Consider the following 17,978-nt stretch of genomic DNA (forward strand, 5'->3'; position numbering starts at 1 on the left):
CTTGACGTAGTGCATAATTTCCTGGATTTCAATGATTCAATCAGCATTCGAACATTGGCCCCAAGTCCCAAGAAAAAGACATTCCATCTCAAAAAGATGAAGGAAAATTAACTTTAGGCATTTATACCGAATTTAGAATGAGCAGTATAATTCATAAGTAACTTTCCACTATTTTGAAAAGCACAAAAACTGGAATACATTCAAATGTAAATCATGTTATGGTTTATATTAAACTCCACCTGATGAAATCCTCTGTACTAGGGATAGTAATACCCAACAGAATCTAGTGTCTTGACCAAATGGATTGCAATTATGTTCTCCTCTACTAAATTAATTAGCCAACCTAAACTGGGAATATTTAAACGTCATCCTCCTCCCATAGCTTAATTCTTATAAAAAATTGATAATTTAATAGTTGATAGATTTTTATTTAATTTGTTGTACTTATATTAAATTTTAAGTAAATATCTGAAATATTTTTTCCCAATCACTATTACTCCAAATTGAAGCAAAGTTCATGTCATCTCATATTTATTGAGGTGGCATGAATAGTTCATGCAACTCTTAACTCAGGCAAAATGTCACAAGATAAGTAATTTCAAGTTAGTAAAGTAAGTCAATCACAATCACCGATTAGTAGTTGTGTCAATTTCTATAAATGAGACACCAACAAATAAAGAAATTGTAAATTTTCTGTATGATTGGAATTTTTTTAAGAGACTAAATTACTCTTCCGCTATGTTTGGATACATGAAAATTTGAATTTAAATTTTAGCTAAATTCATTATTTGAATAATTAAAAATAAATTAAATTCAAATTCAAATTCAAGTTCTACTTTAATATTTTTGTAATTTAAAATCTTTTTTAAATTCCTATCATTTTAAATCATAGCACAATCTCTTTGTAATTTAATTGATTGTTTGCGGCATCGAACAGGTCTGGATTGCCAGTGGTGAATAAGACCAGACTACTGCAACAGCCGCTTGGGACCGAACAGCTAACTTCCATCAAACTGGCCTCAACTAGTCTATGTTGATAGACCAACCCTGGTAAAAGTCAGCTGTTTTGTTCTAGTCATCACTAACTATAAAATCCTAGTATAAGTCTACAATTCAATCCCAATAAGTGCTAACAGTTTGATCCTAATTATTCGAATTGCTTTTAAATTCAAATATAAATTTTACTTAAAACTCAAGCAAAAATTTTTAAATATTATAATTTAAAATTTTTATATCATCCTAACAAAGAATTTAAAATTTATAAATTTCAAATATAAAATTTTAAATTCAAATTCCCAATCCAAATTCACCCATTTAAATATTACCTTAAATTTACTATTTCACTGAGAAGTTTTAAAATGAATAACGCCAAAGCCAACACAAAGTTCTCGCAGGAACAAGAACGTACCAAGAAATCAAGAAAACATTGCGGCAGATAGAAAAGAAGGGCAAAAGGAGACAATACACTCTAGTGGTCATAAGTACCGTATACTTGCATCGTATCTTTGAGCTACATATAACGCATCCAGCTTACATTCTCAAAGCATTAATGAAGGAAACAAAAAGAAAAACTAACATCAACATTCGCCAAAATTTCTAGACCACTCTGGCTCTCATATTCACAGGTATCAGAAGGCCCAGAGGGGATATGAATGGTGCGGGGGAAGAAGATTGATGAAACCTTAAGCAGTCAGCTTCTGTGAAGAAGTGATAGCATCAATGTGCTGGAGATGTAATGCAGCCAGAAGTCCCTGCCAGGTTTCTCCAGGGCCACCTGCTACTTCAAAATTAACAAGTTTCTTCTGCTCTCTGTAGTAGTCCTCCAACAGCTTGCACTGTAATAAAATTACAAATAAAGTAAAGATAATGAAAAGGGATAACGAAATGAGACTTCTCCAGATAGAGAATGAAAGATTATGACCCACCTCCTCTGCGTGATCGTGGACATTCTCTCTCCAGGAACATCCACATTGGGTATACAGCTTGCTGTCAATTCTAAGATATTCTCGTGAAGGATCAAATCTTCGAGCTCTCAGATTCTTGGTCGCAAAGTTTTGTTCCGAGCATTTGAAATTCACAACCAAATCAACATGAACGATTTGATCAAGAATTTCCTGCGAAATAATTTATATTTTAACACAGGTAAGCAACTACCATATGAACTATGAAAGAAGGTCCGTCAAACAGTGAAGGAAATACCAGTAGAACAAATTATACGCAGAGAAAAGAAGCTATCTGCAAGACTTTAGAGACTTGACACTTACAGCTTGGATCTTTGTGCGAGGAATTCCATTCAGAATGAAGCCTGTTTCACCTCTCAAATATCCTTCTTCCAGTCTCTTTGACAACAGCCGAAAAATTATTTCTTCGGGGACAAGTTTTCCTTGATCCAAGGCATTCGCTATCTGCAATGGAAGAAACGAAGTATAAAATATTACAGCAGAGCTAGGCCCCTATACAAACTACAAAGTGAACCCCGCACACATATAACTCATAAGCCAGAAGCAAACTCATTTTATTGCCGTATTCTATAAAAAATTGACCGATATGAACTGCAACATCAATCCAACTACTGAAATTTAGAAACAAATTGAGAGGATTACGAATGTAGAGATTCAAATTCAGCTTTGTCACCGCTAATATCACAGAATGTAGGCTGAATTTAAGAGCGGGAAAGAAGGGTTTCAAGTGAAGAAAGAAATAAAAAGAGAAACGAAAAGAAAAAAAGGAGAGAGTACGCATAAAGAAACCACGAAAAGAAGGGCCCGACGGTCAAAATTTGGAGAATTCGATTTCAAGAACAACAGAAATCCGAAGAAAGATTATCAACTAATTGCCCTTCTAACACAACTTTCAAGGCTAACTGAACTCAAATTTTCTTCAACTAAACAATGAAACAAGGTTTAATCCAAGAAATAAAAGGATTATTGAATTCTAAAATCACCAGAGGGGGAGGAAAACCTGCTGGTAGAGAGAAGAACGCGGACTAAGTTCCTGGCTAAGGAGGGTGGCCATAGAAATGTGTGGAACTTCAAGAAGCTTCGAGAGCCTCTCAGCAAAAACATGCCTCTTGGAGCCCGGTTCCCCTATCATTACCCACTGCACTCCACTTTCCGGTGCGGAACCTTCTGTATCAGCCATGGCACTTTGCTTGCACAACTGGTAGTGTTCTTCTTCATAATCATCATAGTCGTACTGAACCGCGGCCGCCGCCGATCCGAAGGATCGATTATAGAGAAATCCGAGAGCTCTAAACATCGGAGAGACGACTCTCAGGTGGCTGATCGCAGCCATGATGGTGGTGGACGGAGGTGGCAGTGGCGGCTGCTATTATTAGTAGGGCTCGAGAGTGTGAGGAGAGTTCGTCAGTGAAGGCGACCCTGGGTTCCTCTAATAGTGGCGTATTCGACTTTGGCAAGATGCCACTATGGTTCATTTTAATTACGGGATACCACTCCGTTTTGATCGCAGATCTTGTGGCGGGAGCGATCCCGGGAAAGCTTCCTAAATTGGCGTGCGTCTATTGGTCCATTGGAAGAAGAAAAGACATCCGCTCTGTTTTTATGGAAGGCTATTATTTAATCAGGTGCGTGCGAGATCACCGTATTCTTTTCATGGACTTGATTTTTTTTTTTTGAAATACGGGGTCACAGATAACTGCACAAGATTGGGTTAAATCAAGATGTATAAGAGTGCTACATTCAAGTGAAGGATCTTCAAAAATTGAGATGTTGATGTTGTTATTCAAAGCATGACGAGCCAATCAATTCGTATAATTGTTGGATTCTTTAAACATATAGTTGAAGTTGATAATTCAGTCCCTCATTTTGAGAATTCTAATTTTACTTATAGCTTCGTTGAAGGGGTGGTTGGAATTTGGTGATATTAAATAAGTGATAAAACTTCAATAGAGTCAGAGTAGATATTGACATGAGTAAATTTGTAATTCCAACAAAGAGAAAGGCCCTGAAGGATGGCCAAGAGCTCAGCAGCATTACTAGGATAATAACCAAAGTATTTGGTAAAGTCTTTTATTCAATTACCATGGTCATCGCAAATAAGGGCACTACATGTAGCAGCTCCATTGATGAAGATTAAACCATCAACATCCAACCTAACCTAGCTAGATTTAGGTGGAGTCTATTTAGCAAGAGATCTACCATGGTCCTAATGCACATTCCCAAGTTGATTTTGGAGACAACTATCATTCATGATGTCTTGGGTGCTAGAGAAGATGATGTCCTTGTCAGGAATGTAGTCTTCAGAATATTTATAGGAGCAACGGCCTTTCCAAATGTTCCAACATATGTGATCAAAATATTGTTTCCAAGGGGTTCTTTTTGTGTTTAGGCCTCCAACGTTATTCTTTACATTTCAGAGAATTCAATCATGTAAGAAAAGAGAGAAGAAAGTGTTAAGTTTTGAATATTTTACTAATTTCATCCATAATTGCCTTGATTTAGTGCAATTGCGCAAAATGTAAATGGAAGAGTCAGGGAAGTTACAACCAAAAGGGCAAACTCTTATGGAAGCATTTGCGTTATCAATATTGACAAATTTGATGTGAAGATGATCTCATATAGCTTTCTAGAAAAAAACTTAATATTTTCATAAGTAGGCTATTTCCATATAGTAAACCAAATTTTATTATTGGTATTTCCCCCACAATTCTCAAGAGCTTTATAAGCAAACTTAATGGAGAAGTGCCATCCAAAGAAGATCTCCAAACAAGAGTATTACTTTCTCCATGAGGGTTGGGAGGTTGAACTAATAGGATGGAGTTAACCACTTTCGAGTAAAGGTAACGATTAATTTTTTCAATATTCCATTCACCCATGAATGAGTGAAAATCTAAAACTTTGACATGTAGAATAGCCTCATCTTTAGGAGAAGCATATGTAACAAGAGGCTCAGGCAGAAAAGACCACCTATCATACTAGGTCATTGACTTGATTTCAAGGAACTGGATCCTCTTGCATTCCCACTCTCTCATTGTCCCTCACCAATAGAAATCTACACCCTTGAATTTATATTCAATACCTCATGCGTTGCCATATCATCTCATATTAAAATAATCTAATTTTAAAAAATAATTTTTACTCTTTATTTCACTATTTTTTAAATATAAATATGCTCATAGTAACTTACAATTCGATTTATCCAAACTTTAGCCAAATATATTTAATAAAAACCTATTAGAGTAATTTTTTAGGATAAGTTTTGGAAATAAAAATGAAAAAACATTAATTTAAATCATTATCGCAAAATATACATATGAAGGAGTGAGATAAAGTGTAAAAAATAAATTTTAATATGAGACGAGGAGGCAACTCATAAAGCATTGGGTATGAATTGAAGGGTACAGATTTCTTTGCCGTCGAGGGAGTGGGAGTCTTAGAGGTTCAGATCCTGATTTTAGTGGCCACAGTATGTGCTGAACATGTGAGTAGTTAAATGAATAAATGACTGAGAATATTCATTGTCCACACGCGATACCAATTGTCCTGACTTTTTCTATTTTGAAAGGGAAATTTTTAACTTGGTAGCTGTGTGATGTCTCAATAAATATGTGAATAGTTTTATTTGGTAATATCTTACAATATTTTAAATAATAAACACCATATCTATTAAAATTGTTACTATCCAGTGTAGTGGTATACCTTAATGCAAGTACTTTTTTTTTTTCCCCCGTTTTGGTCAAAGTTGAATTTCGTTAAAAGCATAAAATGAGTCAAAGTCGGATCTGAAAAATAAAATGTATCCGGCGGTCCTATGATTGAATTTCATGCAGTGGCAGCGGGTCTTGTCGTAGCTAATAACTGCCGCGGAAGGGTTCGACTTTAGAAGCTGAATCAGAGGAAGCGTGATAGGTTATATAAATGACACGTGGATGTGTACTGTTTTGGACGAGGTGGCAGGCCACGCGCTGACTGATTTTGATATTTTTGTCGTTTTACTTTATCGCTCAATAAAACATATAAAATACTAATATTTTTTTAGCCAAGTATAAAATACTAGTATTGAGATATATATTGATAATTTTTTAATATATACATAAAAAGTTTAAGTTCATGTTTGGTTTATTCTAAAAATTACATTTGATATTTATAATGTACAGGAAGGTTTTAGTTAGAATTATAAATAAGGAAGCTCAAAATATATAATTTTTTTTAATATAAGACCACGGGAAAAGCTGTACAAATAAACCAAGTTCAGATCATGTCCGAAGTTATAAAATTTGTGCAATCTATGGAAAGATTAAAAAAAGTAATATCAAAATGCTCAATTAAGCCCTTATGAGCTAACAGATCTGTATATCGATTAGCTTTTTTATAGATGTGATTAAAAGTGATCTCTCAATTTTTTATAATGAAATTTTTAATGTTTTTAATAGTTGCTGAAAGAAAATGACAATGTTTGAAGTTGCATTCAATAAGGGATGTAACCTCTATAAAATTAAAACAAATATTAATTTTTAAAATCTTAACATTTTAACAAATGTGTAGTGCTTTCAAAACATTTTAATCACTTGTGAACTCATATGGTTCGAATCCTTGGTGGACTCTTCCATGGATGACAGGATCAAAAGGACCAATCATCTTTACCCCAAAAAAAAAAAAAAATTTATCATGAGGAAAATTGATAGTTGCAAAATATAAAACCCACGTTCTTCTTCCCCATATTTAATAAATCCATTAACAAGCATGGCGATGCTTAGATACTAAAGTCCAATATTTCTATTCACTAGGTTGCCCAAAATGCCAACAGCATAAAATCATCATCATCTTTATTATAGGATATGACGGTCTAACCCAAGCCTTTTTAGGTAATTCGACCTGAGTCTTGCCATCACTGGAGAGACCCCCCCCCACCCCCCCCAAAAAAAATTATTAGATCAATACTGAAATGATTCCTATCTAATTTTTAATAAATTTGTTTTAAAAATTTGATCTTTTAAAACTGCAGTAAAAAAAAATAAGAAATAATGTCTATAAAAGATTAAATCTAAGACGCGCCTTTATGGTTTTTCACTTTTGCTCATCAAGTATGCATTTTTTGATTTTTTTTATTAAAAAGAAACAAACAAAACAAAACAAAACAACAAATAAAACTAAAACTCCTCCATAGATGAAGGAATAGAATCACCAGCCACTATGTGAAGACCTATGAGGAGGGATAAGGCACATTTCGCTAAGGAATCAGCTTCTGTGTTGAACTCTCTTTCAATGCATTTCATATCAACCTACCAGTCTCTTTGAAGTAATTTTTGAATTTCAGTAATAATCTCTCGATCCTCATGAAAATCATAATTAGTAGCTCCTAACAGAGATAGTGCTTCACAACAGTCACTATGGAGTCTTACATAGAGTCGTCTCGGCCCTTTTACGCCCGAAAAAATTGAGGGCCGGGCTTCTATTTTAGCTTTAAAAAAGTAAATTGGGTTTAAGGGCCTTTTATTATTTATTTAAAAAATTATAATATAAAAAAAATAAAATATTAAATACATAACTCAAAGAAATGAACATATTAAATGCAATCATCCATCCCCCATTTATTTATTAAGATTTAGCTGATAATATTAACTAAGTTTAATTTTATTGGTATTCACTTTAATGTTATTATTTGATATTAGACCTAAATGTTTTAGTTTTATTTATTGTTGTGGTGTAAATTGATTTAAATTTATTTTCTTAAACTTAATTTTATGAATAATAACTTTTTTTATGATTATAAATATATTTTTTATAATTTTTACTTGAAAAAAATGGCTGAGGCCCTGAGGGCCGACCCTTTAACCCTGAGGGCTAGGGCTGAGCTTTATAAAATGAAACCTTGACATGCAATCGAGCTTATTAAGGCCAACTCGTTTAGGCCTTGGCCCTTCAAGGGCCGGCCCTTTAAGACCTGGTTGGCCCTAATGGACAGCTCTAGTCTTACATGCTTGGTTTTGATATCCCAAGCACGCTTTAGTCTCATATAGCAAGCCCATAATTCCACCATCAAATTATCCCCCTTATCTAATCAGAGCATGAAAGCTTCAATGGTATTCCCTTTGGTATCCTTAACTAGTCCTGTAACATCCCAATTTAAATTTTAATAGTTAATTTGGGTTAATAGAAATTTAAAAAAAAAATATTTAGAGGTAAATAAATTAGTAGGAAATGATCATTAAATCTAACTTAGGATATAATTCTAAATTAAAATTTTTTAAAGAAATTAATTAAAAAAATTATTATTAATTAATTAATTAAAAAATATTATTAAATTATTATTATAAAAAAAGGTATGCAAAAAAAAAAGAGAGAGAAGAAGAAAAAGAGAAGTTTGCTTTCCGCGGCCGCCTCAATAGTAAAATAAAATAATAATAAAAAAAAAGAAGAAGAGAGAGGAAATAATTTAAAAAAAATGTGGGACCCACTAAATTTTTATAAAAACTCACCCGTTTCCTTTCGTTTCTTCATTCTTCGTGTGCGTGAGCTGAGACTGAAAGAGCGTCTAGTTTCACCGGTGCGGGAGATCTGAGTTTTTAAGGTAAGAGTTTTTAATAGGATATTTAGGGTGTGGTTTTAAGCTTTTTAAGACTAAGTAAGTGTTCTAAAAATTTTTCTTAGTCATCCTTCTTCTTTGGTTTCTGAGTTTGTAATGGTAGAAAATTTAAGATCTGGAAGAGGGATGAATTTATATTGAATAAATATGGTTTTTGAGGTTGTCAGTAGTATAATAAATGTTCTAGAGTATAAATTTGTTGATGATCTTTGAATTTGTAGCTTATAAATCAAATTCTAAACTAGATCTGAAAATATGTGTTAATTTATTGAGGTTTAGATGATTATTTGGGATGAGAAATGAATTATTATGGTTATAGAATTATGATTCTAAACTAGAGACTCAATTTTTAATTTTTGGGTATTTTAGGTACGAATTTATGAAATAAAAAAAATTTTGATAATAGAAATTAGTTTAGAAGTTGATTTTTAGATTATTAATGTTTATTAATAATTAAAAGAGGAGTTAAAAATTTTACTTAATAGCATTAACTATAGATTTGTATTAAGATTGAGATTAGGAATTATGTTATATTTTTAATTCTATTATTAGAATTATTTTATTAGTTTCAAAAATTGAAACTAATATTTATAAATAATATGTTATTTGTAGATTGTATTACTGGTGAAGATTGTGGTGAGAGAGAAATTTTAAGGAATAATTTATTGAAAAAGCCACAAGGTAACCATGCTTTTAATTTGTGATTAGTATTACTTCATGTTAATTGGGTGATTATTGAGAAAATTATGAATTTTATAATATTGTATAATTGTGCAATATTATTATAAATTTGTTTAATTATTGTGTGAGGTGTTGGGAGACTTGCTATTATTATTGTATTTATGTGCCACGTGATACGCCCTTATTGGAGCTCAATAGGTGGCTTGTAAGGACTCGAGCTAATCTACCTTTGGCCGGATAATTTAGCACCGAGTGAGGGCTACGGTTTGAGGTTAATTGAGGGATATAAGGATGATTGTTTGTGTGTATTGTATTATTTCTTATATTTATTGGAATTATATTATTTTTAATTCTCACTTAGTAAACACACACTTAACTGTTTGTATACACTATCATAAATTGGCTTTGGTTACTGAGACTTTTGAGTCTCATTATATGGTTAACAATTTTCAGGAGAAGAGCCACGAGTGACACGTGGAGGAGTCCCAGAGACTTAGTGGTATAAATCCACTGTCTCTTTTGGGTATTTAATTTATGATTTATAATGTGTTATATTGCCAATATTAGGACTTTTTTTGTTTATTGTCAATTATATGAATATATAAATGTAATCATGCCTTTCAAACTATTTCTATTTTTGGTACAATTTGGATGACTGTAATTTTAATATTTGGTTTACTTTGGATTGGTTAAAATGACATAATTATAAGGCCAAATAACTGGCTTGTGTTGAAAATTGACTCAATTGCTTATTTTACTTGTTGGGAGTATAAGGATGGACAAATGTAATTTAATTTACTTGTTGGGAGTATAAGAATGGACAAATGTGATTTAGCCTAATGGCATGTGGGAGGTAACAATTTATCCGAAATGTTATAATGTGTAAGTTGAAACCAATTATAAAATATTTTATATTAAAATTATTGATATAAAAAATGTGTTGGGTGACTGTAACCCAACTATGGTTGAGTTAAATTATTTTAAAAAAAAAATTTGGTGTGTTACAAGTCCTCCACAACCTTTAGCATCCGTAGCAACCGCAAAGGTCCCATCAACAAAAATAAAAAGCTTATCAGTAGCTAAAATAGTCATATTTGCCTACATAGTAGGACAAATGCCAGCAATAAACGTATTTTATAAGCGACGATTAGCCCCTTTCACACAGTTAAGGATAGCAGTAGTTTGTACACTGACACTCTGACGTCGATCTTTATCCCTTAAAAACTCTCTCATTTCTATGCTTCCATATTGCCTAACACAAAACAGAAAACAAATCACACCACTTGAAATTGTTAACTTTTACCTGAATCTTAAGATTCATCTTACGCCATTCACGTAGGTCTACAGTAAAGAAAGCCCATCTTTGAGAAGGACGTAGTAATTTCATCCACACTTCCTTAGCTTCAAGACACTGTCTCATTACATGCAGAGTGTCTTCAACCTTCCCAGGGCAACAACTACACCACGATTGATTGCCCAAATGATGATTAAAACGGGATTTATTAGTAAGGATATAGTCATGACTTATGAGCCAAAGAAAAGATCTACAACGTTAAGGCACTTGAAGCTTACAAATCTTGGTCTACATCTGATCAGGGCAAGCATAACTATCTGTCAAGAACTCATAAGCAGAACGAACTGTAAACATACCAGGCTTCTCAAGTTTCCATCTAACAACCACCTCATTCACCTGGTTAGTTGTGAATTCCACCCCTACTTGAACTTTCTCCCAATTGTTTCTCAAACCTTTCCAGAACTGAGATCCGGGGTGAGTCCTATTCACTTGTGGAATTAACTCCCTTCCACATTTGTATTTACTTATAATAACTCTAGCCCATAAAGCCTCCTTGTTATGTATAAAGCCCCATCCTGCTTTCATCATAAAGGCCTTATTTTGAAGATGAGTGTGTCGCAAACCAAGGCCACCATTTCTTTTTGGTCTACACACTTCATCCCAAGCTACAAGATGAATCTTTTTCCTTTCCCCAGTTGAACCCCAAAGAAAACCATGAGAACATTTATCATTCTCCTCACAAGTACTCACAGGGAGATGAGCAGTTTGCATACAATATAGAGGAATGGTACTCAACACAGACTTTGTTAGAGTTGCTCGTCCTGCAAAAGAAATAGAAGTCACCTTCCAACTAGAGAGTCGCTGCTTTATTTTATCCACCACAAATTGATGAGTATTTTTGGTCACATGATTATGATGAAGAAGGACCCCAAGATATTTACCCAAATCTGCTGTACGATTAAATTCAAGTAAGTCACTAAGTTGCTGTGCTCTATTATGATTCATATTCCTAGAGAAAAACACCCTAGTTTTAGAATGGCTTACCTTCTGCCTAGACATTGCACAGAAACAATCAAGACATTGTCTAATCACCTGCACAAGATCATCAGTAAAGAAAAGGTGGGAGAGAAGAGGACTACCTTTATTTAAGCGAATGGGCCTCCAAGTACCTTTAACAATCTCTGCTTGTATTAGATGAGCAAGCTTTTCAATACATAAAACAAAAAGATAAGGAGAAAGAGAATCTCCTTGACGAATGCCTCTAGCCGATCTAAATTCTTCCATTTTACTTCTTTCCCATAAGATTTGCATCCTAGAAGATCTCACACAATGCCGAATAACCTCAATCAACTTTGTTGGCAAATTAATCTCCTCAAGGTATGAAATAAGAAAATCCCAATTATCTCTGTCATAGGCTTTTTCAATATCGATCTTAATTGCCATAAAACTTTTCTTCCCTTTCATATTATGCATAGAATGAATAACTGCCTGAGATATTATGATATTATCCTGAAATAAAACCACACTGATTTGGAGAAATAATAGTAGGAAGTAGAGGTTTAATTCTATTGGCAATAACCTTAGTCATAACTTTGTAAATGACATTACAAAGGCTGATAGGACGAAAATCACGAATGGTCTCAAGGTGTTCCTTCTTCGAAATGAGAATAAGTAACGTCCCATTAATATCATGGACAAGAGATAGGTTGTTGAAAATTTACTTAACCATATTTGTAATAAAATTACAATATACTTCTATTAGCTTTGAAAGAAAAGCGCATTCAAACCATTTGGCCCCGGAGATTTCAAAGCCCCTATACTAAACATAGCATTCTTAATTTCTTCATCATAAAAATTACTACCCAACTCATGTAAAGAGCTAGATTCAATACAAGGGAAAGAGATAGGGCAGGGAATGGAATTACCTGTAATGAGAGCCGAATCTTCACGAAAAAGGTTCTTGAAAAAAGACAAAGTGATAGCTTTGACTTCCTCAGAATCATATGTCCACTCACCATTATCATTTTGAATAGCCTCAATTATGTTCTTCTTCCTTCTAACATTAGCTCGAGCATAAAAGTATTTAGAATTCCTATCCCCAAAAATAAACCACTCATATTTAGCTTTTTGAGCTGAAAGTAGACCTTCCTAGAGAATAACTTCTTCAAGTTCCTGCCAAAGCTTCTTTTAAAGAAGCTTAAGGGATTTAGCATTATAGCACGAGTTCACTGAGTTATTAAGCCCTTTAATTCTATTAAGCAGATGACGTTTCTTTCTATTAATATGCCCAAAAACATCATGACCCCACTGGTTGATTGCAATAGTAAAGTTATTAACATTAAGACACCAATCTTCATTTGGTAACCAAGTTTTATTCACCAAACTCTTGAAATCATCATGAAGGACCGAGGCTGCATTGAATCTAAAAGGACGGTCTTTCTTCTTTATAGCACTACCTTGATCAGTCAAACGAAGTAATAAAGGACGATGATCTGATTTGAAGAAAGGGAGATGAGTAACAATTGCTCCAAGAAAAGAATTTTTAAAACTTTCATCACTCAGCACTTTGTCAATCCTACTCTCACTTCTTGCTTGCTTCCACATGAAGTAAGAACCCTTACATCCCAAATCTGACAACTCAAGCTCATCGACCCAGGAATAGAACTCTTAATTAATACTAGCTCCAGTCTGATAAGATGATTTACTATCATGCATAAAAAGAGTACTATTAAACTCTCCTCCAATACACCACGCCCCTGTCATAGAAAAATTAATTCTTCTCAATTCTGACTAAAGGGCTCTACATAGAATGGGGTTAGGACTAGCATATACAGTTATAATAAATAACTCATTACTACCATATGTAAGTTTTGAATGAATAAATTAATCATGTTTCTGCAAAATTTCAAACTTTCAAGAAGCATCATTCCATAAAACCTATAAACCACTACCGAATCCTCTAGCATCCACAACTTTAAAAATTTAGAATCCCATCGCCTTAGTTAGTCGCTGGGCCTTACTACCACCAGTTCGTGTCTCTAGCATGACAAAAAAATCCACAGAATGTTTTTTTGAAATTTCCTTAACCAATCCAGGAAAGGACTTCAAACCTGTTCCTCTACTATTCCAGAATACAAAATTCATCAAGATATATTGGAAAAGGAATGAGCTTCATTGCTGAATAAAATTCTCCTATCGCTAGAACCCTCCTCGTGGTTTTTATCTTCATACATGACAACTTCCAAAATCACGTTTGTCCCATCAGCCATAATGTGATCATTACCTTTTCCTTTGAAGATGGCCTCATCTTCCATCTTATTCACATAGATCACTTCTTTGAGGGCTTTTGAGGAAAATTCGCTACTTGGACCTATATGCATCCCCATTTGGCTTAAATTATTTCCTCCCACTTCCTGAAGCCCATTATCTAATGCCCTAAAAGTGTTTGAGATTTTCAGGCCTAAATTCCAATTTTCTTCATTCTTCATCACGTAAAGCCTGATTCGATCAACAGGAGGAGTATTTTCTTTTCTTTTGACTTTCATAATTGATGATCCCTTATGTTTTACATCGACCGGGACCCACTTTGAGTAATTCTTATTTTTATTCTCCTTGCTGAAGATCCAGTGTCCTCTAATCTTCTGATTCTTTCCTCCATGATCGCCTCTTTTATGTTCACCTGATACAATCTGCACTCTTTTTTTCTCGCCTCCTCCTCTCTCTATCCTTCAAGCTCGCATCTCCATCTTGTAGTCCTTTCAAATCTGCAACTCCATATCTCCAGTATAACTGATGCTTAATTAGCATCTCCAGTCTGTATCTGTCTCTGACCACCGTGCTTTCCATCTCTCTAATTTTTTCCATTATCGGCACAGCATTACTCACAGGGGTCTCCTCAGAAATAGCCTGGAACTCATCCCTTTCCTTACTTGTAGATGTTTTTTGATCCGCTTCACCAACCTTTTCAATCATATCAATATTCTCTCATTTTAAAGTAACGACTTTCTCTGGGCAAACATCCTTGTGATGACCATATTTACCATAATGAAAACACGCAAGGTGCAATCCTTCATATCTTATTTTCATATCCTCATCAAAATGCGTAAAGGATGGAAGCAAAGGTTGACATAAATCCAACTCAACACAAATTCATGCAAATGCCCCCATATCTGATATAAAAGTTGATAAATCTATCTTCAAGGTCCTTCCAACCATGTTTGCAATACGTCTCAGTGATTCCACATTATACAACTCAACCGATAAATCCATAATTCTGATCCAAGCTGCAATCCTTCTCTGAGCATCTGCTTTCCACAAATTAAAATTTGGTCGCCACTTCTGTACTAGGAGGTAATGGTCATCTATCATCTATGAACCTTCCTGATAAGCATAATCCAAATCTTCTTGCTTTGTGAAAGAAACAATAAAATACCTATTACTGAGTGATGTAATTCTCATTGGTTCATGAATTCTCCACATTCTAACTAACCTTGGCCTAAGATATCTTAATGGGATAGTTTTACCCATTAATTTAACTATTAACGAATTCAGCCAAGGACAACACCATTGCTCATACTCTGCCTGTGTGAACTTCAATTATGGTTTCCTATCATGATTAGCCTCCAGAACCTGGCAATCCTTATCAGACAAGTCACCATGCTGCTTCCTCTCCTGTTCATTACATTTGGCAAAATATCCTTTCCAACCCTTCAAAAGGTCTTTATTATGCCCGTTACATGATAAGAAACCAGAGGAATTCAAATTGAGTAAAGACTCCCTATATGACTTAGGAGCTTTTGGCTGAACTATCCCCTTCTCCTTACGAACCTAATCCTTATTCGCCATGAAAACAAACTGTGGATCACCAGTATGTGACCTACCAGCCTTATCTCTGCCTCCCTTCTCGTTTCCACCACTGCTAGCACCTCCCTCACCACCTCCAGACCCTCTAATACTTCCAAGCACTCCACTCACCATCGTTTACTGTTCCTCTCCTTGTGCATTTTTTGATTGTTCCCCATTCTATATGCAACTTCACATAGAGATATATGAAAAATTTAAAAATGTCGGAATTGAATGTTCACAGATGAGAAATAGCGTCAGAATAATCTGACTTTCACAAAGCATAATAGTAAACAAGATTTATTCTTGTGCATTCACGGGGATGTTTTAATATTTAAAGGATAAAAAATATTTAGTATATTCATATTCTATTAAATTTAAACTAAACAGCAACTTAATTTACTATAAAATTTATTGTACAAATACAAATTAAAAATATAAATAATAATTTATTTTATTTTAGAAAGTGTTGGTTGTGGAAAATAAAATATATGGAAAAGTTTTTATTTTGTAATGTGTCAGTGTCACTCTTATATGCATATATCAAAAAATATAAATAATTTATCATAAAAATAAGAAAAATCAATTTAAGTCCTTACAATTTTTTTCAATTTTAAATTAGGACTTTGTAGTTTATTTTGTTTGAGTCGAGCTCTTATAATTTAATATATATTTATCTATAAAGGTTAAAATTATTAATGATTTATTTTTTCAAAACCAAAACACATTTGATGTCTACAAAAAATTTGATTTATTATAATGTTTATATTTTTTATTAAATTTTTATAAAAACTCTATATATGTAAAAATTACTTAGAAGACATAACCTAATTATATTAATTTTTAATTATAAAATTATGTAATTAATTTTAAAATTATATGATTATCTAATAAAAATATTAAAGTGCTTAGTTTTATTTTTTCTTTCAAATGAACAATTCAAGGATTTTCAAGTATTAACAAATCTAATGGATCAAACTATAAAAGCTCAATTGAAACAAAATAAATGATAGGAATTTAATTTAACATTGAAGAAAATTATTAAAAGCTTACAAATTAATTTTTTAGAAGCATGTAAATCAATTATATTTGGATCAGCTCAAATAAGTTCAAACATAAAAAATATGTTATTTAGTTAAGCATGGTCTTAAATTTTTTTAAATTTATTTGGATTGACTCAAATTATCTACTCTAAAAATAATAATGATAACACATTATTTTATTTAGAATTTTTATGTCTAGTAAATTAAATTTTTTTAAAAAAATCTCACAAGGTAATATAAGTATTTTTTATATGTTGTCAAAATTAAGTTTATAATTTTATTGTAGACATCATACCTATCATTTTTTTTTTAATACGGATCTTATGTCTATGATCAATTTTGAACGGGCCTTACACTTTTTTACGGCATCAAGAAGGGAAAAAAAATATTGTTTTGCATACTGAAATTTGAATAACATGTGTGATAATAAGAAAATATATGCCAACTTGTTTTATTTATGCATAAATTACTTTTATAATTTACTATTTCATGCATATTTAAACTATAAGAGTAAAATGCCTGACCGAAAAAAATAATAATAACACAACTGCATTGATATCTTTTCTATTTTAACACAACTGCATATACTTCTCTTAAATTTTTTAAATTCACGCAAATGTTCCTTAAAATTAATATTCACTGTATTTAACTTAGAATATAAATAATTATTTATTATTTTACGTAATTTTATCCCCATATAATAAAAAATTAAATTTCTAAAAATTTGAATTAATTAAAAATTTAGTTTTTAGTTTTTATCTTTCATTTAAATTAAATTTGTAATTTCATTGCATATTCTACATCTATTATTTTTACTATGTAAGTCTGATATTTACCATTATTTTCTAGTGTGGATTCTACACCTATTATTTTTATAATGAATTATGAATCCCAGGTGATTTTTTGAAATATTAAAATATTATATTTTTTTAATTTTAAAAATTAAATTTTTAATCTCATTACAAATTTCATATTTACAATTTTCATTGAGCCTCATCTCTATTATATTTTTTTTACTGTTGGTCCCCTAAAAATCCTTTTTATAATTGAACTAATAATATATTTTACTCAAAACATAAATAATAGTTTATTATTTAGTGATTTTTATCCCCACATAATTAAAATTAAATTTTCAAAAAAAATTCAGTCAGTTAAATACTTTTTTGACCTTTCCTTTAAATCAAATTTATAATTTTATTGCATATCCGACGCCTATTATTTTTATTATACGTCTTATCTCCACTATCATTTTTCAGTATAGATCATACGCCTATTATTTTTGTAATGAATCCCATGTGATTTTTCAAAATATAAACATTTCATTTTTTTTACATTTTTTAAACTTAAATTTGTACACTCATCGCAAATTTTATATTTATGATTTTTTTAAAATCATATTTATCATGTTTATTAAGTCTTATCTTTATATATATCTTTTACTATGAGCCCCACACCTACTTTTAATAACGTGGATCTCACATTATCATTCAAAACTTAATAATTTTTTTTAATATTGTAATGCACCATTCAAAATATTGTAAATAAACAGTATTTTGATGTGCCTTACAATA

The 17,978-nt window shown here is 32.4% G+C and overlaps 2 protein-coding genes across 2 annotated transcripts; both read right to left on the minus strand.

The window, feature by feature from the left end:
* Positions 1 to 1,443: 1,443 nt before the first annotated feature.
* Positions 1,444 to 3,400, minus strand: LOC129306977 (probable adenylate kinase 7, mitochondrial). Its single transcript, XM_054947814.1, has 4 exons — positions 2,962 to 3,400; positions 2,265 to 2,405; positions 1,926 to 2,114; positions 1,444 to 1,835 (listed from the first exon to the last, which is right to left on the minus strand). Exons 1-4 carry the CDS (start codon positions 3,292 to 3,294, stop codon positions 1,683 to 1,685), a joined length of 816 nt encoding a protein of 271 aa, XP_054803789.1. The 5' UTR covers positions 3,295 to 3,400; the 3' UTR covers positions 1,444 to 1,682.
* A 7,410-nt stretch (positions 3,401 to 10,810) lies between these two features.
* LOC129305554 (uncharacterized) lies at positions 10,811 to 11,965 on the minus strand. The gene has a single exon (XM_054945554.1). It carries the CDS (start codon positions 11,963 to 11,965, stop codon positions 10,811 to 10,813), a length of 1,155 nt encoding a protein of 384 aa, XP_054801529.1.
* Positions 11,966 to 17,978: the final 6,013 nt, after the last annotated feature.

Source organism: Prosopis cineraria, unplaced genomic scaffold (assembly GCF_029017545.1).
Source record: "Prosopis cineraria cultivar Desert tree isolate PC_DT_omini unplaced genomic scaffold, ASM2901754v1 PC3, whole genome shotgun sequence".
Taxonomy (NCBI): Eukaryota; Viridiplantae; Streptophyta; class Magnoliopsida; order Fabales; family Fabaceae; genus Prosopis; species Prosopis cineraria.

Bases quoted from the DNA above. Each gene is read 5' to 3' on its own strand.
- LOC129306977 (XM_054947814.1), bottom strand. From the start codon at position 3,294: ATGGCTGCGATCAGCCACCTGAGAGTCGTCTCTCCGATGTTTAGAGCT. The intron at 2,406-2,961 runs GTTTTCCTCCCC...CTTCCATTGCAG, and splicing joins GTTCTTCTCTCTACCAGCAG to ATAGCGAATGCCTTGGATCA. The intron at 1,836-1,925 runs GTGGGTCATAAT...ATTTTATTACAG, and splicing joins TCCACGATCACGCAGAGGAG to TGCAAGCTGTTGGAGGACTA.
- LOC129305554 (XM_054945554.1), bottom strand. From the start codon at position 11,965: ATGGCAATTAAGATCGATATTGAAAAAGCCTATGACAGAGATAATTGG.